The sequence below is a fragment of the Perca flavescens genome, chromosome 11 (genome assembly GCF_004354835.1).
Source record: "Perca flavescens isolate YP-PL-M2 chromosome 11, PFLA_1.0, whole genome shotgun sequence".
NCBI classification, from domain to species: domain Eukaryota; kingdom Metazoa; phylum Chordata; class Actinopteri; order Perciformes; family Percidae; genus Perca; species Perca flavescens.
Window position 1 is genome coordinate 13,428,423 of NC_041341.1, and position 27,116 is coordinate 13,455,538.

Below are 27,116 nucleotides of genomic sequence, written 5' to 3' on the forward strand. Positions count from 1 at the left end.
GTCTCCCCTGTAAACATAGTAGAAGACTGACAGACTTGGAGAAAGTATTCTAAAAATGTACTGTTTATTTTAGGGTTTGTCGCAGCAGTTCTCAAGTGAAACAGCAACCAGGAGGTCAGAAAATAAAGAAATCTAGCGTTGTGCATGTGTCTTTGTTGTCACTCTCTTAAATTTGAACATTTGAGAGATGTCAAATACATCTTAACGACAACATCTTGTGGGATACATCTTGTGGGATAAATCAAAGTCATTATGTAAGAGCAGAGATTTGTGGTGTTTATTAGTCTTTAAAAGTATGTTAGAATGTGCAGAATTGGCTAACAGGGTGAAAAGGTCATTTCTCATTTCACTGTGAGGTCAGTTGGGACAGTTAATGGCCCCTGTTGGAGCAGAATTTAAAGCAGAGTTTATGTGGTTTGGACAAAAAACATCATGTTTCCAAGTCAGCTGTGAATTCTGGGCATCTTAATGGGAGAATTCAGTACAGGCTGAAGTATTACTTACACAATTCCAAACTGGTCAACACCATGCAAATGGCATTTTTGGTCAGCAGGTGTCAGTGATTTCATATCAATAATGAATATAGGCTATCAAGGAAGTATAAATTCGAGGCAAGGCACATTCACACATTGAATCTGCTTATTTTGTGACTCTGAACGGATCAAATAGTCACTATAAACCTGTTTCACTGCTATAGTTCCAAATGTTAACAAACCTTTAGCATCACAAAACAAAAATTAGATTTATTTTGTTGTCCATTTACAAACATAGAAGGTGGGGCTTTTGTTTATAGTTTGGATCGCAGATTGTGCCTTTAAAATCAGCCTGTAAGCCATTAGCCTAAATACTAGGCTACTACTATTATAAATACCAAATTACACCTTGTAAATGAACATTAGAGACTAATGAAACGTTCTGACTTACTATTTAGAGTTAATATCTGATCTTTTTAAAGTAAGATAAAAACACAACGAGCTACTAAATCACAATGTTATGTAAAAATCATGAGATACAAAAGCTAACTTTCTAAGTCAAACAGTTAAGATACAATGTAGCCTAACAATTATGACTTGTTTAGGCAACATTAGATCATAAGTCAAAGAATTCTGAATTATGAGATTTAATTACCTAAAAAGTCTTGGCTTTTTGAAATTTTGACTTTGCAGCTCACAATAAGTCAATATCTTGTTTGCATGAATATTTTAATTTCTGTCATTTCTAACATTCCATGTTAGTTTTGTCTTTTTTTGGCAAAAATGGGCTTCCATACACATAGCCTAAGTAAAACTAAGAAAAATGTGTAGTCCAGTCTAACATATCTTTGTTAAACCAGCCCTGCAGAGGATGTCCTTGTGTCTTTTTTCTTCTTCCTTTCGAACATCCTTTTTGAGAGTGTGCACGGAAGCAGAGAGAGCAGCCCCCTGAGAGACGGAATGAGAGAAAACGACAGTCTTTGAAATATATAGGACATCTATACAAGAAATAACAATCACTTCACCTTTACTGTGATGGTGTGCAGGATTGTGGGAGTGGGTAGCCTAGTCTACATGTGATTAAAATCCGCCGGTAAAGTGCTGGTTTGTCGGTAAGGAGGGAGACGGAGATGGAGAGCGTGTCTGTCAGGTAAGATGATTTTGAAGCTCAGTCGCGGTATTTTTTTAGTTGGAAATGAACAGCATTTCTGACTTTAGCGACTTTTGTCGGACACAAACTGACTGTTTATTTTTTTTACAATGGCGTCGACCACCGCGCCTGATTAATGAGGTCAGTTGTTAAAACACACATTAGCACGTAGCCTAGATTATGGTTTTATTAGGCTGGGCTTGTAGGGAATATCATCTTATTGTTCGTGGAGAAGCAGCAGGTGGAGGATCACCTGTAGAGCCTAAAAGCGAGACAACTGTGACTATGAGGGAGCTGATTGGCTGTAGCTAGCCTACAGTAAATGCCACATTTGGGGCACATTAAGCAGACATGGTATGTTGACTGTAAGCACGTACAAGTACAAATCTGTTTATTAATTTTTTTTTTAAAACAGACCCAATTCATCCTAAAAAAAAAAATCCCTTTAAAATATGCAATAGCCTATAACATCTTAATTTACGAACATAATCAATTTAAGGAATTGTTCAAAATCTTTTGATTTTTGTTCTTTAGGAGGAGTTTTGTGCTGCAACATCTCTGCTGGATGGTTGCCTGGCAACATCATTAGATTCCTGCTTTCTGGATAGCCATATATGCTAGGCTATTTCTTAGCAAAAAGCAACTCTGCCTTAAACGCACAAATTGTCGTTTTAAGATGTGTTTGTTTGTGGAAAGAACAAAATGTGGTACAGTGTGTTTGTTAGTGAGCTTTAGAGCTGGTAGGTGTATTTGTTTTCAACTTTGAACATAGTCAGGCTAGCTGTTTCAAGTCATTATGCTAAGCTAGGCTAATTGCTTATTTTTGCTCTAGGTCCATGCTTAATGCAACCAACATAACAATAAATACATAAAAATTGCAATAAATTGCAGCTTGTTAGCTTAGCTTAGCATAAAGACTGAAAATCGGGAGAAACAGCTAGCCTGGATCCGTCCAGAGGTAACAGAATTTACCTACCAGCACCTAAAGCTATATCTTGTTTGTTCTATCCATGCAAAAACTGAAGTGTAGGCCATGTGCCAGAATATTTCTTTTCCGGGACCAAAGCCTGTTTACAATTACACTGCCCAAATGGTATAAAACTGTACACACTTCCTGTCTCCTAAGAGGGCGCGGCCTTGCTTGTTAGTGTAGTGAACGTCATCGGCATGGATGCAAACTTATATGAAAGAATGAAAGTAGAGATCATTAGATGAAGCGATACATCATTGCATTCAAAATTAATTCCACCTGAAGTCACACTTAAATGCAAGTAAGTCGTTTTCCACTGAACATTTGATCATTTGTTAAATTCAGACACATTTGTGCTGTACGGACCAGAAAGCAGTGTCTTACAACTACCACAGTTAAATTAAATAGGCTACAGTAAAGTAAGTCATGCCTCCTAATTAGGGTCTGTGGCCTGTTTGGGCTATATAAATTAAATTGACTTGACTACTGCATAGACAGCATGTCTGTGATGCGCTATAAAGACGCTGCTCCAGGCTTTGGTTGCTGCACCAGCGTCTTTACAGGCTACATGCCAAGTTTAGAGTGCTTTGTAAATACCACAAGCAATGACAAGAATGTAGACAACTTCACTGCTTGGTGTCAGTCTTCAGCGTCCTACTAAAACAACACATCTCTTCATTTTCCAGTTAGTTTTCAGTATTTGGCACTTGTCAGCAGATGTTGTAAATGTACCACATATTTCATCCACCTTTAGGGGGATATTATGCTTCCAATTAACTCTCATCATACTGTCACCAGGCTATCCTGTTTTTCTGCTTAATTCTCTCAAGTGTTCAATCACTGTTATAATCTGGCGAATTCAGTTTAATGTAACTAATTTTGAATTAGTCATTGACTTGAAATGCAAAGCACTTACCATGTTAGCTTTGTCACAGAAGCCTTCGACATTCCTCTGCTGGATTCATGTATGGCTTTTTACATTCACTTAATCAAGTGGTAGCATGCAGTCTAAATTGATTGAATGTTGAGTGTGCTGTTGATGGACACATCGTGGAGTAAAATGAATGCATATTGGAAATTGCTCACAGCTGATTATACAGTGGGAAGAAATGTGGTAGCTTGTAAAACCAGACAATTGCATTACTACTGTAATTCATTTGAAAGCATTTTTTTCACCAACTATTTCATGTCTATACAGTAACTCTATATGCTGCAAGTCTTCAGATTGACAGCAGCTTTCCAAGGTCCAAGTTTTATTGACTTCAGGTGCAGTTCATTGTATTTTAACATAAAAGCTAGCCTAATAGTTAGAAGGAAAATTGAGAGAACAGTTTTAGGAAATATATGTAAACTTAATCAAATTAAGGCTAAAAATCAAGGATTTTAAATAATAATAAAATATATTAAAAAATTTAGTATCATTTTAAAATCACTAGGGTGGGCAAAACCAAACTGCCCCAAAACCCCTTAATTGAAACTGATGCAGATAAACTTAAAATGCATTAACTTGGGCCATTGGTAACAAATTATTTTTAATATTATTGATGAATCAGTTGATTATATTTTTTTAGTTTAGTCTATAAAATGCTGTAAAATGGTGAAAAAGGCTCATCACAACTTCCCAACGTCCAACATCAACCACCCAAATCTAAAAGATAGATTAACAATGATATAAAACAGAGAAAAAGAAGTCCATACATTTTAAAAAGCTGAAACCACGGGATTCTTTTTTCTATTTGCTTGATAAACGATTAATACATTTTCCAAAGTGTCTTAAGTTAAGTCTTTGTTGACGTAATTAGTTGTTTTCAGCTCTATACTTAACGATAAGAGTGAAATCAAATTAATTTCAAGAGTCATGCTGTGATGACAACAGCACCTCAGAAGATTAAAAAGCAAATTTCATGGAACAAATCTTCAACGGCATGATGTGACTTTACATAGATAAATCACCTAAAACTAAAGCTCGAGGTGTAGTATTGCCCTGCGACTGAACCTTGATCCCAGGTAACCCCTCCCACCTGTTAACTGTTGAGTCGCTCACAGTCACATGAGTCCTCCCTCTCTCCTCCCTTCTCTGCCTCTCTCTCTCTCTCTCTCTCTCTCTCTCTCTCTCTCTCTCTCTCTCTCTCTCTCTCTCTCTCTCTCTCTCTCTGCTCTCCTGTGCATGTCTTGACATGCCGAGAAACACCAAGGGAGGGAGGAGACAAAAAAAACAAAACAGGAAAAACCGGAGAGCATGAGAGACAGATAGGAGAGAGGGAGGTGTGAAGTCGCAACCAAGGGTTGTAAAGAGCTGAAGGCGTGAGAAAGGAAAATGACATTTCATGCTAAAGCTGCAGTTTGGGATCGATGCTCGAAGTTTTAAAAGAAGCGGGACAGAGACTGAGAGGAGGGGAGACTGTAGCTGTAATTGGAAGATGAAGGAGCATTCAGTCAGGGTAGGGGCAAGATACTGTGTCATTATATCTGTGAAAAACATGCTGTCAGTTCCTCTTGACTCATTCCTTTTCCCCCTTTCTGATTTTTGACTGAACAGCTTCACGATCTCCAGGAGAGGCACGATGAACGATGGTAACCATGGATCCTCTTCTTCGCTGTAGCGCTTCAAACAGTGCAACAAACCGATTAAGACAAATCAGAATAAAGAAAATGAAGAATTGAACCATTAGCTGACTTAACCTTTCTCTGACTCCTCTGCTTGTCAGCCTTACACCTCTAGACCTGCAGGGGACGGACAGCCACTGATAATAACCACCTGATGCAACACTTTCAGGAACTCTGTGTCAGGAAATACCCAGAGCTGTCTCAAACCAGAGGTGTTAACAGCTGCAGCTCAACCTAAAAGTCAGAGTACAATTACTGGAGGAGCATGGTGGAACGTGGAGTTCAGAGCAGTGAGTTGTCGCCTGGAAGGCAAACCCCCAGGAACCAATGAGTAGCAGTGGATTTGGCAGCAGCTCCAGCTTGCTCCAGGGTCGACGTTTCTACTGCCGGGAATGGGCCCTGGACAAGCTGCGGCGCTGCCTGGACAGCCGCTCCGTGCCGGGGCAACCGGCAGGGCTGCTGGTGATGGGGGGCCCCGGCGCCGGGAAGACCGCTCTGTGCACTGAGGTGGCGTGGCCCACCTCGAAGGCAGGCCTGGCAGTCGGTCTGGCACAACGCTGCCTGGCCTCCCACTTCTGCCAGAGGGAGGACCAGAGGAGTACGGTGCTGTGGAGGTTCGTCCTTGGCCTGGTGGAGCAGCTGAGGGCCTCACCTCTCCTCTCTCCTGGGTACGAAGAGATCCTCAACAGCCCGTCTGTATCCGCTTCTCTGGAGCCTCTCACCTGTCAAAGATACCCTGATGATACCTTCAAGAGGTTTGTATAACATTTGTTTTCAGACTTTTCCTTTAGTAGTGTTTTGATGTGACAGTCACACACTTGATCCGAAGAGGTTTATTCTTTACTGAAGCCTATTTGAGGGAGATTACAAGCTTGAGAGAAAAGTTAACCAAAGGTAGCAAGCCTGAAACTCATGCAGGCGCTCGGCATGTGTGTGCATGTTCAACAGTGAGGCTCATTCCCAGCTCCACACAGCAAACTGTATGTGTGGTATCTCATTCTGTAAATGGTGATTATTGTTGATGAAAGCAGGAGCAGCTGAACAAAGTTGCATCTGACACGTGTCAAAGGGGAAACAAGTGGTTTATTGGTGAAAACCAAAGCCACGTGGCTTTAGAAAGTGGCGTGTATGTTTACGGTGTGACGTTGCAGACTGTCGTCCGCTGTATACATGTAGCGTATACATGTAGCGTAGACATACACGCGGATAGCTAAAAATGCGTACAGATAACGCGCCACTTGGCTTTAGGAAAGTGGCGTGTATGTTTACGCGAAGTCATGATGTCATGTTGATTTTCCACTGTCACGAGATTTTGCCTTATTGTTTATAGCGGGGGGTTGGTATCTCTTGATAATATCTGCATAATCTGTGTTAGTGTTAGGGTTATTTGATTTGAGCTACTGGTTTTATAAATTGGTATCCAGTATAACACATTATAGGATGTGTATGCAAAATCAATCCAATTGATTCTCAAAACGGTGAACCATGTTGCACTGTTAAAAAAAAAGAAAAGAAACCGATTTTGTCAGTTTATAAGTTTGCCTAGCATCACTATGTTGGTCAAGCGTATGATGTCATAAGATTCTGATTCCACTGCAAGTTGATTAATAATGATATTGGATTATCAGCCGTCACTGCAATGGCAGTAACACTATAATAAAACATATAAAAGCTCCCCACGCCTAGAAAAATTAGTGATTGAGTGTCAAGCACAGCAGCAACTCCTGCTCATGTTGTGGGAAAACGCTGAAAGCTTTAAGTTTGCACCTATTCTTGTATAAACAGAGGTGATTCCCTGCAGGTGTTTAGACTGTCAGCAGACAAAAAGAGTTGCAAAGCCTGTAAATGTAAAAAAAAAAAAAGTGTCCATAGCTGAAGCAAAGAGAGGCCACGACAGTCACAGGAAAAAGACGGCAGCAGCTATTCTTCTTCGTCTTATATTTATTTCTCCTCTCATAATGCAGCCCATTCACAGCACACACAATGGGCCTCCAGTCTGAATGAATGCTACAGTGTTATTTACGACACAACTTCCTTTCAGAGAGGAGAAAAAAGAACAAAGAGGTGAAAAATGCCTCTAGTACCCCAGTGACCGTCTCAGCACCAGTCAGCGAGGTCACCCTCCCCTCCAGGACTTTTTCACTCTCTCCCGGTGTGTTTGCTCTGCAATGAGTCTGAGCCCTTTCACGCTCCTCCTGTGTTTGCTTACCTCTGGTGTGAAGTACCGAGCTGGATTCCTCATTCCCCTCAGACTGGCTCACAGCCAGACACTGCTTGTGTTTGGAGCTCTTGTGAGAGAAAGTGGCTGTGATCGAAATGTTGCCATGTGAGAACAGCCGTTGACAAACTGTTGAAACATGGGCTTCAGTTGGCAGTTAAAGGGCATACAGTACGTGGGATGTATGCCTCGAGGCAACTGGTTGTAGTCAGCAAGTCATTACCGTTTGTTGTGATTGCTAAATGACACTGATCACAACTGACGAATGTGCAAAACTCTAACCACAGTCTGCATTACTAACAGTCACCTGAGCTATAGTCTATATCCACGACGTTCCAATTCCGGGATTGCTCCGGTGCCGCCGGATATTCTGCCGGATGCATGTCTTTTCAGCCGATATTGCTTCAATAGGTATATATTTTTACTTTGTCTAATCATTTACGTAATTACTGGTAAAAAAAATGTACAAACATTTTTACAAACTAAGTACTGTATGTAATGGTAACAAAGAATAGTGGGGCTAATCCTGCCTCTCTCCAGCATCAGGCCATCAACATATCGGCCCTATTTTAACAATCTGAAACGCAAGTATCAAACGTGAAACACAAGTAGCTTTTTGGGCGGATCTCGGTCGCTCTTGCTATTATAGCGGCGGGATAAATGAGTCTTGCGCCCGACGCAAATCTAAAATGGGTTGGTCTGAAGAAGCTAGGTGTGGATTGGGGCGTAACATGCAATAAACCAATCAGAGCGTCATCTCACATTCCCTTTAAGAGCAGGCGCGCTTGCGGATTAGCCTGGCGCACGCCAGCGGGAGCTGTCCGGGATGCGGCAAAGTAATAAATGCCCGTCTTGGCCGGGTGGCGATGTTGCTGTGGCCTCTCGTGCGCATCTCCACAGTCTGGAGGGCATGGGCCTCCAAACGCACCACCTGCTCCTGTTGTGCCCCTTCCTCCCCCACTCTATCTCCGTCCACCCGCTCCAGGAGCGCATTGCCACTTCCGGACCAGATCTCGCCGGAGTGTCCAATCCAGCCGTAGTTCAAAATCACATCTGCCGGATTTATGTCATCAACAGATCCATGATTCATGGAAATGTTGTGTAAAACACAACAAGCCACAAAGAATGCTGCGACTTTTTGAGGACTGTACTGTAAAGTTCCTCCTGATCTATCCAAACACCTGAAGCGCATTTTCAGTAATATTTTTCCTTGTAATTATGTATGGTTGCAAAAAATGCAAAAATGGGAACTGCTGCGTCCGTGTAGATGAGAGAAGCAAAGTGTATGCACGTTGTGCACACGCTACATTATGGCCAAGCATGTGCCCCTAAAATAGCATCTGAATAACGCGCCACTGACTTTAGACCAGGTTTTTCCTGGTCAGTGGCGGAACTTCAGGGAACGTTTGCGCCGGAAAACATCTCCTCTTTTCGCTGAACTGCCCCCGGGAGCGCAAATACATTCCCTAATTTACCGACGTGCGTCTGTGGAGGAAGTCTGCTGTGCGTCAGGTGCAAAATAGGAATGATACATGCGTCGGTGTACAAAGGCAATTGCGCTGAGTGCAAGATAGGGCCCATCGTATTGGATGTCCTCTCTTGCCAGGCACCTGGATCATCTATAAATACAATGTGGTGTTTCCATTGTTTCCACCTACATTACTTTCTGAAAAACGGTAAGTGTGCAGGTTTACTGTAAAGGTAGTGTTTTTCAAATTTTTTTATCTTACCTGGATGTACTGTATTGGTATCTTTGCTTTTTTACCTGTTTGCAGTGTTTGAAATGCACCAGGCTGAAATCCATTCTTTTTTAACAGTTTTGACAGCAGTGTGTTAGCATTTGAACAAAGTGCTATAAGTCCACAGTGTTGTGCAGGTTGTGGTTAAAGTCATGGGATAAGTGTGTAGAGTTTTGTAAACTGTGTTCAAGCAATGAAAAACGAACTAGAGTTTGGTCCACATGAACTGCTGCTGTGCAGACTGTAGTTAGAGTTTTGCACACGTGGCTCCAGTTGTGCCCACTGTCGTTTAGCAATCAGAAAAAAAACTAACTCTTTTATGTGGTGCTGCTCCCTCTGACTGAAACCTTTTTTAACAGTTAGATTTAAAGTTCAAAAAGTTGGTCTTTTTCTGTGAATCATAGCTGCAGTAACAACTGGATGTGTTTATTGTTTGACAGTTTTAGGTCGGTTTCACACATGTAGTTCAGTTCACTTGGCCCAGGAAGAAATGATCAACTGTTGCCTCTTAGATCTGGTTCATTTCATGTTCACACTATCTTATTACAAATGTACCAAGAGGACAGTGGTGGAAGAAGTACTCCAACTCTTTGAGTAAAAAAAGAAATACCATGGCATAGAATAATTTACTCATTATGCAGAATGGCTCCACCTCACAGTGTCATATTGTTTTAGAACATTATATTCATGTAGGAGCATTAGATTTAGATACTTTGTATACTAGCGGGTAGATTAGTAGTATAATACGTATAATATCTTATAAGCATATTATGTTTTATGTAAGAAGTAACTGGTACTAAATGTGTCAAAGAAATATAGTGGAGTAAAAAGTACAACATTTTGAAATGTTGTATAAGTAGCTTAGAATGGAAATACTTAAGTAAATTGTACCTAATCTAATTAGTTACATTTCACCACTGCAGGAAGAGTAAACCTATCCTCGTATGGACTGACTCAATTATTGGAAATGCTTTGCTTTAGTGGGATGTACCACTCTTAGTGTCTCAAAGAGCTCATTAGAACAAAGCTGATTGAGCACTATTAGTGGAGACTGCTTCTGGACTTTACATGACATACTTAATGACGGACAGGTAGAAACAGGACTAAAAGGTGTTGCATGTTGTAATGTTATGCGTTCACTTAGGAGCTGCCAAAACACACAGAGTAGAACACGAGCACAATTAACTGCTTTTCTGTGTCTAACAAATCAGGAAAAATCCTCTCCCCCACATGCTGACAATATGCATACTTAATTGTTACCATGGTTACAAATCCTCTTTCATACATATGTGTGTGTGTGTATATATATATATATATATATATATATATATATATATATATATATACATACATACATACATACATACATACATACATACATTAATTATATAGATTGTTTGCTTGACATATCTTAGCTACTATCATATTATCCTGGGGTGGCCCACTCTGCTTTTAAATCACAAACTCTTATATTTGATTCTGAAGTTGTGATATTTTCTTTAAACTTTTTTTACATCAGTAGTCTGTATGTCATTGTTATTGCTGCCTATTTTGCCCAAGGCACTTTATTTACCAGTGTAGTGTTGCTAAAAAGGAGTTTTACTGCCAATCGGGTCATCCCTTACTGTGAAAAAAATTAAAACCCAGTTTTCTAACTAATCTTTGCTCCTAAGCTCAGTAGCAAGGCAACCCAATGTGATTATGTATTGTATTATACTGTACATTTCATTACCAGTAAACTGAATGTTTTATATTCAAATGGATGCAGCATCAGGTAACGTGCAGAAGAATATATTATATAAGCTACAAGAAAAGGGAACAATAACTAGATAAGAAAGAATACAAGAAAAAAAAGACTAACTCCACAAATAAACCTACAGACTTGCACAGACACAGACATAAAGTATAGTACAATAACTAGCATACTCAAAAAGCCTGAAAATATTTGTTGCTTTTCAGTGTGGTCATCAGTTTGTTCCAGAGAACAGGCCCAAGCCCCCTCAACCAATCTGAATCTTACTCTAGGTTCAGACCACCTGATGGCCTGAAAGCTCTGATCTGATTGTAGCCTGTGAGCAGCTTTAGGTAGCCAGTGAAGTGATGTACTGGAATGATATGTTTGGATGGTTTGATTGTGACATGCCAACCTCTACAAGTTGAATTAAAGCTCAGGGTCAAAGGTCACCCACAGACCTGTGTCCAGGACTATGTGGGCTGAATGGAGCGGTAAACCTTAAGCAGCAATAAAAGGTCCGTTACACTTCCTCCACAGCAGCCCTGAACATGTGCCCGGTGAGGGAGTGTTGCTTTAATCAGATGACTCAAGCAAACAGAGTTATGATAAGCTTGTTGTAACCCAGATGTAGCCATCAAACAGGGCAGGGTTTGAATCTGCTTTTAATTGCAGGATGTGCTCAATGATAAAAGTCAAGGCTACCGCGTGGTGCAATGTCTTAACGTAATGATATGATTGACACATTAAGGCTTGGTCTGTAATATCTTGCAGAAAGATACAAGATTGATGTGAACTTCTCTGACTAAAGACATTTTCTTGGTGTGGCCTTTATTGTTCACCTACAGTACTGTATATTAGTTTGTATTTCTCATACAGCACATTAGGTTTAGTACTGAAACCAGTAATTAATCAAAAATACATTTAACAACAACAATTGTAATGTGTTGTATGAAGCCAAATCAACAGTGGTGGAAGATGTCAGATCTTTTCTTAAGTAAAAGTAGCAATATTACAATGTAGAAATACCCTGTTACAAGTAGAAATCATGCATTCAAAATCTTGCTTTAGTAAAAGTACAAAGGTATTCAAATCAAAATATACTTAAAGTACAAAAAGTAGAAGTAGAAAGCAGCAGTAGAGTACAAGTACCTCCAAAAACTGTCCTTTAAGTACAGTATTTGAGTACATTGAGTACAAGCAATTAAAGATATTGTGATGGGCATTTATTCACTATTGATTGAATGATTTGTTGATACATTAATGGATTATGGAAATAAGCTTTAGTTGCAGCCCTGAAGAGGTTTTTGCTGCAAGTATAAAATAACTACAGGGGTTAGTGCTGTTTTTTTTATAGCAGAGGCAGGACACCTTGCCTGAAAGACTTAGCCTCAACTAACATCATAAAAAATTTAATTATTTCCTCCAGGGGAAAATGAGACGTGCTACTCCACACAGCAAGTGCTATATATTTGAGTCTCATTACTGTTTAGGCTGCTTTCTTCTAAATTATTTATAATGGGTTGAGACATGTCAGGATGCGGGTGGCTTATCACCACTGCTGAATACTTTCCTGGGCTAAAGCCTGAACCAATATACACCAATAAACGATGCTAGTTAAAATGTCCATTAAGTGAGGACAAATGTAATAATTTATGGACGTTTTAATGGGGGAGCTAATAGTTAATTTGTGTTTTTCAGAATCATACATGTAATGCACAATTTCATGACAGTAGCTTAAACAGGGCGGACATTTTTGATGCATCATTTGCCAAAGTCTAATTGTTATGGATGACTAATTTCTGTGATGTTGAAATTCACTCCCCCATGCATATGCTAAATCTGAGCCTTCTACTTTGTTGTTGACCTCAACACGTTCAGCTAATGACCCTGCTTTTAGTTACTTATTCAACTTCACAGGCTTCTGCTTCTGATTAATTCACCAAGCTTCTGTGTTTGCCAGAGTAAACTGAAATTGTCATGCATCTCTGCCATAACGGCTCTGTTTACAGGTTAAATGATCTCTCCATGGTGTTTTATAAACACTGCTGGAGCTGTTTCCTTCCTGGTAGCAGCATAGTCTGCTTTTACAAGATTGGAAACATTGCTTACTTTGCTATTATTAGGCACTGGAAAAATACGCTGAAAAGGCTGAAAAGATAAAAGGTTTTTGTAAAATCAGGATTAAAAAAAAAACCTGCTTGGTGACTAAAGGTGACTGGACCTTCTGCTTATTTCTAAATATAGACATTAACACTAATGACAGCACACACACAAACATACACCCTGTGTTTGTTGCAGGATAATTGATAATTAAGCTTAGCCTCTGTGTGACCCATTCATACCAGACTGCTGTCACAGGTTAATCATTGTTTGTCACCTTTGAAACAAGACCGCTGTCAGTATGTTAGTTCTGTACAAATTTTTGCTATGCGGAACACCGAATGAAACCAGGCCTGGCAAAAATTCATTCAGGTTATTTAATGTGGTTTCTGAAATGTATACAATGGAGATCCAGTATGCCACTATTTATGGTTGATGATGCCTGAAGATGTCCGTAATCCACTCCTTTTACAACCCTCCCCTGGCCCAGTTTAAACACAGGTCTGACACTGTTTGGCTTTGTTAGGACAGTGTGAACACGGGTTCCTATAATAACTACTATTACTGTACAGTTGCCATAACATTATCATAGGTGTCAGAAGATTTGTGTGTCTTTGACTTATGCATATTTTTACTGCAGCTACAATATTCATCTGGAAGCGCCTCCACTTCCCTCATCCAACTTTCACTTTCATCATGAAGTTTTCATGCTCCGACAGTGCTATACAGTACATCATGATGACTGCAGGATTTCATTCTCCTCAGATAAACTTGCCTCAGGTCTTAAGTCTAGATTCAGGAATAATAGCCTGGAGGTCCAAAAAACCTCTGATCTCTGTGCTCCCACGCAGGGTTCAGGTCTTCATTCAAGACATGTTTTTTTTAAGGACATAGTTTTTAATGTGTTATGGTTTGTGGACCATTTTTGGGTGTTTTTAAAAGGTCCTGAAATTAATATAGTCAGAGGAAGTACTTCAGAAGGAGAGGTGCACATTACAAGTATGCTTGGCTATGTTAGGTGTGTGTGTGTGTGTGTGTGTGTGTGTGTGTGTGTGTGTGTGTGTGTGTGTGTGTGTGTGTGTGTGTGTGTGTGTGTGTGTGTGTGTGTGTGTGTGTGTGTGTGTGTGTGTGTGTGTGTGTGTGTGTGTGTGTGTGTGTGTGTGTGTGTTTGCGCGAGTGGGCATAGGGTGGAGCAGCATTTTTCAGAAGTTCCATTAACCTGAGTCACCATCAGATCACAGCAGGGTGTGGGTGCTGACTGTGCACTTTAAAGTTACACTGTGATTTTGGTTTTTGCCAAGTTAAGCATTGTTTCACTGTTTTACATCCAATACCAGTGTTTAATCACAGTAGAAGATACATTGTTTGCTATTTGTGTTCCCTAATCACAGCTGTATTTCAGTGTTAAAGGTTTGAGGTAAATGTCTCAATATTACAGTTTTCTGAGTAAAAGGTTAGAAGGATGCCAAATTTGAGTCACACTGCCTGCTTAGGTCGCTGATAGAAACATTTTGCTTTGGTCGTCTGTTGTGATGTTGGTTTGACCGACATGTCAGTTGTTTACATTGAAATGATTTGAAATTACTGTGTCTAAAACTCTGAGAGGTATGGTAAGATTATTTCTAAAATTAGTGAAATAGAAAGCAAAAGCAGTTGCCTCAAGTAGTTATGGCAAAATAGCTGCCTGCGTAGAGATTGAGTGATCTCATTTCATGTCACTGACTTTATATTTTTATATGTTTGACCTGCTGTGTTGCTGTGAAGTAATTACACTGCAGTCAGAATAAAAGAAAATGCTCACACGGTTACTTTCAACTCCCTCATCTGCCCACAATTCCTGCATTTCTTTTTTCCTGCTGACTTAAATGTAATTTCTTTCGTTGTGTGTCTGTCTCTTTCTCACATCCGTCCTTAGAGCAGTGTTGGGAGCCCTGTTGGACCTTCCTCCTCCCGCCCAGACTCTGATGGTGTTGGTGGACTCCCTGGATGTAGGGTATGGAGCAGGAGAAGGAAATGGGAACAGCGGCTCCATTGCACAGCTCCTGGCCGCCAATCAACACCTGCTGCCCAGCTGGCTGCTGCTGGTCTGCTCTGTCCGCCGCCACAACAAGGCTGTGTCCAAGATGTTCTCAGGTAAGAAGAAAGAATAACTCATCTACGTGGATTTTGCACTTCAAGATGTTATTATGTTAGTGGGACCAAACATGAACTACCTCAGGCTTGCATGTGGTGGATATCCTTTCTTGGGGAGTGAAATCACTGTTCTTCTGTTGTTTGTTTTGTTTATATAATTGATCGAGTCATTTTAATGATTATTGATTGACATACAGTAAACAAACAATCATTTTCAGAATTACTACCTAGGTAGATGTGACGCAGTAGATGTGAAATTATTTTTTGAGATGAAAACTAGAAGAACCCAAATAACACAATGCTGGACTGATAAATTCCAGACAAATATGCAAAACTATATTGGGTTAACAAACCTGCACTCTCTTTCTGTGTTGTAGGTTTTCGTCGACTCTGTCTGGATGATCTGCGCAAGCCCCCACCAGTCCGTGATGTGCAGCAGTACATCCTGTGCCGGCTAGATGAAGACGCAACACTTCGGCGTCAGCTCACTCCTGACACGGCTGACATGTTGAATCTGCTGCATATTAAGAGCGGCGGCTGCTTTCTCTTCCTTGAGCGTGTGCTGGATGGGGTGGCAGGTGCACTTGTGGGACTCCGGGAGATCCGAGACATCCCTGGGACTCTCAATGGCCTCTACCTCTGGTTATGTCAGAGACTGTTCCCCCGGGGGCTCTTTGTCTATGTCAGGCCTCTCCTCAATGTCCTCTTGGCTGCCCCAAGGCCCCTCACACCCCAGCAGCTGTTTACAGCAGCTTGGACACATGACCCCCCGCTCAGCCTCCAGGACTTCCAGAACAAGCTCCGAACCCTTGCACCTCTCCTGATCGATGGCCCTGGGGGCACCAAACTACTTTTTCATGCCAGCTTTGCTGAGTGGCTGACGGATGTTAAGTATTGCACGCAGAAGTACCTCTGTAGCAGAACAGAAGGTCACAGCATGCTTGCCATGGCTCTGACTTTGCAGGGACCCCACCTGGACATTGAGGACACTTGCCAGCTCGCCACACATTTAGTTTGCTCAGGACACCATAAAGATAACCCCTCATTATTGGCCCTGTGGATGCTGTGGGCAGGTGTGCCTGCTCTTACTCCTAGCGGCAGTAGTGCCCTCACCACATCCGTAAGCCATCCTCCTGTTCTGGTCAGTCAGGAAGTCCTTCAGCTGTTAACGAGGAGTGGGCTCGTCTCTGCAGCCTGTTTTTCACATGCAGACCCAAGGGTTGGAGTGCATTGTACAGGGGAAGAGGGAACAAATTTACGAGAGGCATTTGAAAGGGAGGTGTCTGTAAAGAAGCTGCTAGGCAGTGGGGCGTCTGTAAACCAGCCTATTTCTACAGATGGGAAGACATTGCTTGCCAGTGCGGCCCACGAGGGTTCTGCAAACGTAGCTGAACTTCTCCTGACACAAGGATCTGATCCACTGGTCAGTGATCAACAGGGTCAAACGCCACTGACTTTGGCTTCCAGGCAGGGTCATGTCAAAGTGTTGTCTGTGCTCCTGGAATGGACCAAAAGCCAGGAGCCAGAAACTGCAGTGCGGATGATGGAGCATCTCGACAATGAAGGCTGGACAGCACTGCGCTCTGCAGCTTGGGGAGGACACAGCGAGGCTGTCCGGCTTCTGCTAGATGCAGGAGCAGATGTGGATGGATGTGACGCTGAGGGCCGGACTGCTCTCAGAGCTGCTGCCTGGGGGGGGCATGAGGAAATTGTCCTGACCCTGCTGGACTATGGGGCACAGGTTGACAAAGCTGACAGCAAGGGCCGCACGCCGCTTATTGCTGCTGCCTATATGGGACATCATGAAGCTGTGGAGATATTGCTGGACCACAATGCAGAAGTTAACTTAGCTGATGGAGATGGGCGCACTGCTTTGTCAGTCGCTGCCCTCTGTGTCCCTACAGCAGCAGGGGTCAAAGGTTACGGTGAGGTAGCAAGTCTGTTGCTGGAGCGTGGAGCAGAGCCAGCACACAGAGACCATGATGGAATGACACCATTGCTTCTTGCAGCCTATGAGGGCCATGACGATGTAGTTGAGCTTCTGTTAGAAGCTGGTGCTGATGTAGATGAGACTGCTGGCCCTAATGGCAATGTCCCTGCTGCAGCTGCTGTTACTCCCCTGCTGGCGGCTGCAGCAATGGGCCACATGAAGACGGTGTCACGGCTGCTTTTCTGGGGAGCAGCTGTGGATGCCATTGATTGTGAAGGCAGGACGGCACTCTGCCTTGCAGCAGCAAGAGGCAGCGTTGAGGTTGTTCGTGCCCTGCTGGACCGTGGCCTGGACGAGAACCACAAGGATGACCTTGGCTGGACTCCACTGCACGCTGCCGCCTGTGAAGGCCATCGGGGTGTGTGTGCTGCTTTGACAGAGCGAGGCAGCATGGCACGTGTTGGAGAGATGGATATTGAAGGACGCACCCCTCTTATACTGGCTGCCCAGGAAGGTCACTGGAGCACTGTCAGGCTGTTGTTGGACAGACGTTCTCCCATTGATCACAGGGCGTATGATGGACATTCTGCCTTGAGTGCCGCACTCCTGGAGGGCCATGCTGAGGTTGCAGAGCTGCTTATGAGGCGAGGGGCTGATACTGATGTCCGGGATGCAGAGGGAAGGCCACTGCTCTACCTCCTGGTGTTGGAGAACCGCCTTGAAAAGGCTACTCTCCTCATAGAGAAGGGGGGGGTGCCCCTGGAGTCCAGAGACTCTGAGGGCCGTACAGCGCTTCATGTGGCTTCCTGGCAGGGGTGTGTGGAGATGGTAGACCTACTGTTAAAGCATGGGGCAAACCCCAATGCACAGGATACAGAAGGGAGACCACCAATGCATTCAGTGGCTTGGACAGGACATGCTGAAGTAGGACGTCATCTTCTTGAAAGCAGTGGTGTCAAGATAGACCTTGCTTGTCACCAGAAGGCAACAGCTCTGAGCATCGCTGCCCAGGAGGGACATGCAAACATTGTTGCAATGCTTCTGGAAAGAGGCGCAAATCCCAATCACATGGATAAATATGGCCGCAGTCCAGTCAAAGTGGCCGGGAAACATGGGCACTTTAACATTGTCAGGCTCTTGGAGAGCTATGGAGCCAAGCCATACATAGGCCTGTTGCCTAACTCAAGTACTAGCTCCCCTGCAAAACCCAACAAGATCCTCTCTTCGGGCATCTTAGTGAGTAATGGAGGTGAAGTCACAGCTGCTACCTCCTCCTCTTCAGTATCTTCTCCCGGCTCCACTGCAGAACGATTCCACTCTACGCAGAGCTCCCAATCCTCATCTACCTGCCACTCATTGGCCACGGTGCAGACAGTGCCAGCCGACAGCCTCCGCTTCATTCAGCAGATCCAACAGCACTCACTGCCCCGCAGTCGTAGTCGTCCCTCCACCCTCCCCCCACCAGGGAGCTCAGGCATGGGCAGCCTCCATGGAAGCACCCAGAGGCATCCCAAGGGCAGCCCTCCTACCACTGTTTGCAAAATCTCTGCCATGGTGCACAACTGCGAACTGCCTCAGAAAGGCTTGTCGTCTGGACTTGAATATCATGACAAAATGAACAAACAAAAGTCAAACCTAATAACACCAGACAGGACTACTTATGCTGGTGGTAAATGGCACTCAGTCATGACTTCCCTTGGGATAATGCCAGGGCAAGACAGCCCTGCAGTAGGTGCTAAAAACAGAGAAAGTCCTCCTCTGGGCTACCCATATAGGCTACAGAGCCAACTTCAAGGGGAAGCTTGGGATTCTCAACCCGAGAAGAGCATTTTGTCACCTGCTTGCTACAGTTTTTCCCCAGTCCCACCTTGCAGTGCCTTGCCAGAGGATGTTATGATTGCTATGACAACCACAGACCCACAGCTTAATCTGAAACAGGCCATCAAACTGCAGTTTGAGGGTCCCACCAGTGCAGCCTTATACAAGAGAGAGACACCCCTGTGATTGCTGCTCCAGTATGTGACTAAAGTTAGCTATTGTTACACTTCCTTTACAAACCTTTTACTTTTAAGATTACTGGATTATTGTGAAAAACAATTAGTTCATCAACAGTACATTTTAAAGAAATTAATTTATCAAGCCAAATACTCTCTGGTCTCAGCATCTCCAATGTGAAGATTTGCTGCTTTTCTTTGTTTTATGTCATTTCAAATTAATATTGTAGGATTCAGTAATTTTGTTATTTTGAAAAAATAATTGACAGATCAATTGATGTGAAATAATCCTAAATTGCCACCCCAGTGTGGGTATTTACAGGCTATTTTGTGGTACCATGCATTTAAAGCATCCACAGACATTTAAATTCTAATGACATCTTTGTTTTCGATGGAGATGGATATATTTTTACTGAGTTCACTGATACGTTCTGGATTCGGAAGTGATCTTTTTCTCCACCCCCTTCAGAAAACCACAGGAAGAACAAACTTACTCAAAGCTTACATTCCTGCCTTTCCGTTGTCTGTTGTGAGTGTGTGTGTTGAGCAGGGCTCTAACAGCTCTAATAGACATGCTTATTCATTTAAAGTGTACTGTAAAGCAGGACTGTTCATTTTCAACAGGGACCATATTTAACACTCCATATTTTGGAACACAACTGTCTAGTTAAGTTATGTTATTAAATTATTATTTTTGCAAGGAAAGATCCCTTTTTTAAGCAGTAAACAACCTTGTTTAAGAGCTTTAAGCTTGTGGCCTTGATCTTCATTGAAGCTTTTAATATTTACTATAAACTGCCCTCCCCCTCCCCCCATCGGTCCAGTGCTGACAACCAAAAACAGTTTCAAGAAAAGCAAGCCTACCAAAAGCCTAACCCGGTGCGAGGTTTATGATACAAACTATAAAAGACAGCCAAGTGTACTGAACCAACTTGGCTTGCTAACAGTGTGTGTCTTTGAGCAAACAGGAAGGAAAGTGAAAATTGGACCATAAAAACTGAGGGTGGATGTGGGAGGATTGTTAATTCCAAAACTTGTGTGTGGCCCAAAGACATTTTGAGTTCTTTTATCATTTTCCATTGGATTAATATTTAATTACATTCATACATTAAAGTGGCAAACGGTGCCATAAAAATGTCTACCTCTTTCTTGTCTGCTTAATTCGTGAATGTGTATGTCATGTTTTATTTCATGCACTTTACTGCTGTATGTCACAGAAAGCTTCTGATGTCGCATCATGCAGAGATGAAAGTCTGTTAGTGGGCTGATGGTTGCCACCTGGGAGTATAAAACCAAGCACTTTTGGATGGTTTAGAAACTGTAGAGGGGAGAGCGATCTGCAGTCAGGCCCAAGTGTGACATCCTCCATTTTTGTGATGTGTTGCATCTGTGAAACATTTTAGCTTTTCAGACTTTGGGAGCTACATTTCTATAAAAGCACAAGTGTGCTATTTTGATGTAATTATAAGCTCTTTTGTCAACATTGGCCCTGAAGAAGTCTAGTACCTGAAAAGCTTTATTGTTTAATACTTTCATTGGACCTAAGACACAGAGCCCTGGCCTTCTGCACCTTAGCATTGTGTCGGGAGTGTGATGATCTTCTCAAAACGACAGTTTTCAAGCTAAAATGTAACAATTCTTTCACCAATTTACTTTGAATCTACAGCACATGGCCAGATACTCATTCCCAGCAGGTTAAATCTCTCCTTTGTCTCCTCCAGCTTTCTATGATACTTATATTGTGTTTCAGCATAGAGAGCCCACCCCTCTCCTCTTTATAGCCTCTAGCTATGCTCCTTCCTACTTGTAATGCAATGCATTTACTCATAGAGGGATTCTTTCATCAGTTGCTTGTTTCTTGGGTCCTAATTCCAAACTAAATGTGTATCTTCTCTGTTACTGGACAGTAAAATTTACTTTACAGTCATTATACTGTAACATTGCACTACAGTGTTGTACTGACAATAATCTTTTTTTTTTAAACATTTTGACAAGGAGTTGACATGTTTTACCCAGTACTGTAGAAGATACCCATTTAGCTTAGAATACTGATAGAAACCCCCACGGAAACAGTTTTTTCAGGAAGATGGATATAATGGAACAAAAGCTAAACCAGACGTGTGGTGGGACTTTGGCTCTCTATACCCAAGCAAACACAATACAGCTTTATATACAGTTTCTGATGTCAGACACCTGCATCTGTTCGATACACTGACTTCTCAGCCATGTCTGTGAAGACAGACAGTGATACATCAGAGTTTTTTTGGGGTGTTAAGAAGTTTAGTTTGGAAAATGTCAGCTTTCTGTGGCAGAACGGTCAACTAGGAAGAAAAAAAAGTGTGCTTTGAAATCATACTGTAGCAGAATTTGCTGGCACCGTGGGATACCCTCAACACTGATCACAGCCCCGACAGACAATTTACAGACAACAGTGTTTATGCTGACTGCTCACACTTTTAACACAACTTTATAACCACCAACTGGCAGGCGCACAGCCCGTTGCTCACGACGTTTTAACAAAGAACCATCAAAACAATATCTCACAGCCCATATTTCTTCTTCTTCTTCTTCTTCTTCTTCTTCTTCTTCTTCTTCTTCTTCGGGGTTTTACGGAAGTTGGCATCCTATGCGTTGCATTACAGCCTCCTACTGGTAATTACTCGTTACCTATTCATTTCATTTCATTATACTATCATTTTCTAAGTAGTCCAGTGTCTTTCAAAAATGTAAATATATGTTTCTTTCCATTTACGGAAACCCCACTTTCAAGAGCATCTGCCATCCAAAGGTCAAGCACACTACTGCATATAAAGGGAGAGTTTAATTAGTACAATGATCAGCTGAGACAATTAACTCTCACTGATCTCCTGCTCTATCCAGATACCTCTCTCCACTGCAGATGATTGCAGACCACGCCCATGTCCACAGATACACATTAGTGAACACACAGTACGGGCTGCATCCGGCAGAATGTACTGTACTTTATTTTTTTAGTTCCATAGTCAGCACTGTGACTGGCAAAGAGAGAGCACTGTGTACATGTTTGTATGCGGAGGCCAGCCAGTCACAAGTTGTGCCGACAGCTGGGTTACAACTGCTTTAATAAGGACAAGCTGGAAAGGTCGGCATGATCTTTCAACCACTCTGCCCCTCTTTAACCTCTGGTTGAAACATCAGTCTACACACTGACTTTAACGCAAGGAAAGAAGAACAAAAGCAAACTTGTTTTTGGAAATGTGTTAGTGTAACATTTGTGAAAAGGATCACGTTCCCTGCTTGGTCGACAGGGTTCCAAAGGTAAACATCTGGTGAAAATTGGTATTTGCTTGACACTGAGAATCTGAAACTATGAGCCTCTTATCCTGTGCAAACGCACTATGCTCTGTAAATAATCTGGTAATTTTGCGTTGGTGTCTTGTGTGTAGGAGCCCAGTCATTTCCATAATTCTTCCTCAACAGCTCAAGTGTTCAATGAATACATTGGGCACAATGTTATAATGTTATTATATAAACGCATTCATCTATAATTTAAACAATGCTTGCTCCAGACAAAATTACAAATGTAAAATGTGTTTGGTAAGTGTATTTACTTTGGTTTAAAGACATCTTGTGCTGGTTGTATATTTCTTTTTTAAATCCATAATTTAGGCAGCTTCTGTGTGTGTTAAAACCCAATGTATGAAAATATAGGACAGTTATTTTTGCTGGATAATGTTAGGTGAGTGAGTAAAGCTAGATTGCCTGGAAACATCCAAACAATACTGTAAATAAAATACTGTATAAGAGCTGGCTACAGAATTGGGCAAGTGAAAGGGCTAGTGAACTGGGAGAAGGGGTTAGCTGACTGAGGAACAGGAAAGCCTGATGACAGGATGACCAGCTGGCTAGGAAACAAGAAGGCTGGCTGACTGGAGAACAATGGATAGTTCCACAGCTAGGAAACAGCTGAAATGGCTGAACCTGATGCCAGGGAACAGGAAGGTAACTCTCTTACACACACTCTTTAGTAACACCTAGTGGTAGTGGCAGGGACGTACAACAATGTGTCTTCTGTCATCACCCAGCAGGTTTCCCTAAATATAATTAAGTCTTTAAAGTAGGTCTTGACTTGACTCATAGGCTGTTTATCCTAATAAGGTTTTGTATAACAGCCTAAGTTCTGCACTGACGTGTATCCTCGTCTCCACCTGCACAACCTGACTCAGGTGAGGGGATTTGTGCTAGCACTAAGCTAAATATATGGCATGCTGAAAAAGTGTGGTGTGCATTTAAAAACTTAGCTGACACAATCAGAACACTATTGGATGTTTGTGAGAGATGCTATAGAGATTAGCTTTCATAGCTTTGTTTCATCAACAACAAACTTACGTGGCTCCTATTAGCTACATCACATTATGGGTTGCCTGTCCACCAAATCTTAGGTCAATTCTACCAAGTGAAGAGCAAACTGACTGAATATTTTTGGGGCCTGAGATGTAGAGCAATTTCAGCAAATACCGTACTATAGTGCCACACCCAGGTAGTTCAGGGAACCTTGTACAGAAAATTCCCAGCAAATACTAAAGAATGTGGAGCATCCTCCTGGAAATAGACATAGCTGGGTGAGCTGCCTGTCTTCAAAGTTTGAAACTTGAGCAGCTGACTATACTGGGGTAACAGCTTTTATGTTACGGTTAATATTACCGTTTGCAACTTTAAAGAACACTGCTCTTATTTGGCTACATAACATGGTTTGGTAAAATCTCTTTAGCGGATGATGAAAGACAAAAGGTGGTTTGAATCTCAGATGTGCAAGAAATTGATGCAAACAAAGCCTTTACTGTATGTTACTCTTTGGTTGGCAACAAATATGAGTAAGTGGGTGTTAGACCCATGAGATTCCTCCTTCAGTTTTTTCACTGCAAGTTCATTTTGTGGTTAATAATTTTTCATCTGCATTTAAATTCTAATTGTGGGTGGTGTACTGCAGGATTTAAGTTGTGATTCCCCACTAGTGCAAGAGATGGCTGACAAATGATTGTTAAGTTAGTGTCAAATGCTGCTAATGTGATAGGAAATGAAGAAAATGGCTGTGATGTATTGAAAAAAATCTGATTCTTCATTCTGTAAATTAATTTGTAGTTGCAGTATTCATATATACACCAATACCTGGATGACTCCATACACAAATTAGCTGTAATATTTTAAAATGTGTTTTAATGTTCCATTGTGTATTGCTACAATAGAAACCATATGATTAAGGTTTTTTAATATGTTGTGGCTTCACCATTATATTTCTGGAAAACCTTATAATTTTGCTGAAAGTGATAAGACTTGATGATAGAAATAGATAGATAGAAAAAAGTTTGTCATACGAAACAAAACAAGCTGCAGGAGGAAAAGATCACAATTGTACAAGTAAAAAGTATTTGGGGTAAAAAGTATCAAAGTATCAAATGGTATCTGTCACAGTGTTAAATTATTGATGTTTAAACATCAAAGCAGTATTTGAGCTACCTTTAGCTACTTCATGATACTGTTGGGGGATTTAAACTACAGCAATATGTCATAACGCATATCTCAAGTTTAGAGGATTGTAATACTTTTAGATTGTAATACTTACATGCTCCTCCAGTCTAACCTCTTTCCATTTCAAAAACTGATGAGATAATGTCAAAAATGCATAATTGAAGCTAAAACAAATGCAAATTTAAAATAGCTGCAACCACATACAGCATGCATGCACGCATTCACACACACACACACACACACACACACACACACACACACACACACAACTTCACAAACACGACCTCCGTGCCTTCAGCCTCATAGGGCGAAAAATGACTGCCAATGGGTAATGTGACTTTATATCAAACTGAATGTAAGTTGTAGTGGAGTAAAAGTATAAAGTTTCCTAAAAAATTAAATATACTAAGTACGATTACTGCAAATTTATTGTATTTGTGTATACAACTTTGCCTGATCCCAAGTAAGCAATGTTCCCCTGATCTGCTATTAACAGACACATTTCACAGAAAAGAATTTGGATGACAGTTTGGTTTCACTGCTGATGATTCACCCTCTCTGTACATTCTGGCAGCAGTGTATCCACATGTTAAATACAGAATCCATCAAAGAGTGGTGGATATGACAGACACTGCGGGTGAAAGAATGGAGTGGGAGGACTGAAAAAAGCCACCAAGCTCTACTGGTTGTCAGTAAAGATCAGTGATGGCGTGAAAAATTGTAGAATTTGCAGGAATGATTAAAGCAAATCGTGACAAGATTGAACACATCAAAAATAAAAATGCCACATTGAGAAAACAATACTGCATTCATATTTGTGTTGAATCTTGTTGAATTTATTTAAATCCATACACAGAACAGGGAATACTTTTCAGAGTTGATTTGTCAGTAGTATTCTCTGCAGGTAAGCAGCTGTGGGTGAAAACTCTTACAGAAAATTAAGGGCAACACAGACATTATACAGACTATAATTAAACTCTAAATCTATAAACTATATTCGAAAAGCAATCAGCAATTTTGTTTAACCTTGAACAGTTTAGATCAGCAAAACCAAACTAAACTCAGTTTAGCACCAGCTATTTGTTTTTTTGTCTCTATAGCTTAGCTTTATGGCTTTTGCCTTTTGATGAATTGATAGCCTTTGGCTTACAAATACACCTGACTCTGCTCTTAATGTACAGCTATACCAAACACCAATACATTGTTTGTCAGCCTAAATGCAGTTGGGTTTCACAAGTGAAGTTTACAGTATCCGCACAGGAGCTGCATCTGATTGTAGTTGCAGTTCAGCAGTAAAATTACCCAAATTAGTTTTATTAAGTATAAATACCCACTAGATCTCAGGTTACCCTAACACAGTTTCTTGTATCTTCAAACATCAACATGTTCTCTCTACTCCTGGGTCACTTTGTACTGGTATATCTTAATGCAATGGTGCATGCTGTCAGACACAGCTAGTTGGCCCTCAGGTAGCAGGGTCAGTCCACGTGGACTACTCAACCCCTGGGTTACTATCGGCCACCCGACTCCCTGTGCTGGGTATAACAGGACCCTGTGCTGCTCCCCCCAGTCTGCTACCAGCACATTACCATCTGTATCTATAGAGATGCCCCAGGGGCAGGCCAGGACTGGTCCCATACCAGCACATACACCTAGAACTCTCACCGTGTTCCAGCCTGGTTCTAACACTTTTATGCAAGGCACACAACCTGTTTCATTACCCCTTTCGGACACAGCTACCATGCCTGAGCTCAAGCATGCTGCCACTAAGTAAGGCCGGTGAAATCCGGTCACTACTGTGCGCTCAAGACGAGAGCCTGTCTTAGGGTCAAGCTTTAAGGCAATGAGGGTACCTTTCCGGATATCAGCTACCAAGAACTCATCCAGCCTGGTTACGGTCACACCCCTGGGAGCCTCAAGCTCATCTTTTGCAGAGCCCAACCCTGACCCTCCAAAAGTCTGTAGCAGGCGACCATGCCGGCTGAAGACAAGCAGGGCCCGCTCTGCTGCACAGCTTAGTGCAATCAAACCCTTAGCATTGACGGCAATGTCAAAGTAGTTCCGACAACGTCTGGCAGTGCCATCAGAAGTTGGGGAGGTCACTTGCTGGAGGACATTGCCCCGAGGGTCAGTCACCTGTTTCAAAGTTGGATTCACTTTTAACATGGGTGGAAACTTCATTTGATATAGTACACATACTGTATGTTGTATGTCTGAAAGACATTTAACACAACACATACCTGAACACGTGCATTTCCACAGTCCACTATATAGAGTTGGCCCTGTGGTGTTGCATGGATGCCACTTGGCAGCGTAAGCTCAGCTCTACCCGAACCCTGCTTCCCAAACTTCCGGATCAGATGGATTCCTCCGTGGTTGAATACTGTCATGGAAGATTCTACCTCCTCCTCCAACTCCACCAGGGCCGACTCTCCTCTCTCTCTTCTGCCTTTCTTTAGCTCCTGAGTGGAACCATCTATGATGGACATGGATAAAGACCTAGCCACCGGGGGTTGTTTTGAGCCAGCCACTGTGATGTTTTTCTGTGGCTGATGCAGA

At 41.9% G+C, this 27,116-nt stretch overlaps 2 protein-coding genes across 4 annotated transcripts; one reads left to right on the forward strand and one right to left on the reverse strand.

Moving 5' to 3' along the window:
- The first annotated feature begins 1,316 nt into the window (after positions 1–1,316).
- ankrd50l (ankyrin repeat domain 50-like) lies at positions 1,317–20,188 on the forward strand. 3 transcript variants are annotated; one of them, XM_028591698.1, is made up of 5 exons: positions 1,317–1,623; positions 5,133–5,167; positions 5,302–5,955; positions 14,908–15,125; positions 15,503–20,188. In XM_028591698.1, the coding sequence occupies exons 3-5, from the start codon at positions 5,528–5,530 to the stop codon at positions 19,057–19,059; spliced, it is 4,203 nt and encodes a 1,400-aa protein (XP_028447499.1). In that variant the 5' UTR covers positions 1,317–1,623; positions 5,133–5,167; positions 5,302–5,527; the 3' UTR covers positions 19,060–20,188. The 3 variants fall into 3 exon arrangements, with proteins under 3 accessions (XP_028447499.1, XP_028447500.1, XP_028447501.1); XM_028591699.1 differs by lacking the exon at positions 1,317–1,623 and adding an exon at positions 4,849–5,034; XM_028591700.1 differs by lacking the exons at positions 1,317–1,623; positions 5,133–5,167 and having other exon boundaries at positions 5,859–5,955; positions 14,913–15,125.
- A 5,625-nt stretch (positions 20,189–25,813) lies between these two features.
- LOC114563562 (NHL-repeat-containing protein 4) lies at positions 25,814–26,312 on the reverse strand. Its single transcript, XM_028590357.1, has one exon. It carries the CDS (start codon positions 26,298–26,300, stop codon positions 25,950–25,952), a length of 351 nt encoding a protein of 116 aa, XP_028446158.1. The 5' UTR covers positions 26,301–26,312; the 3' UTR covers positions 25,814–25,949.
- Positions 26,313–27,116: the final 804 nt, after the last annotated feature.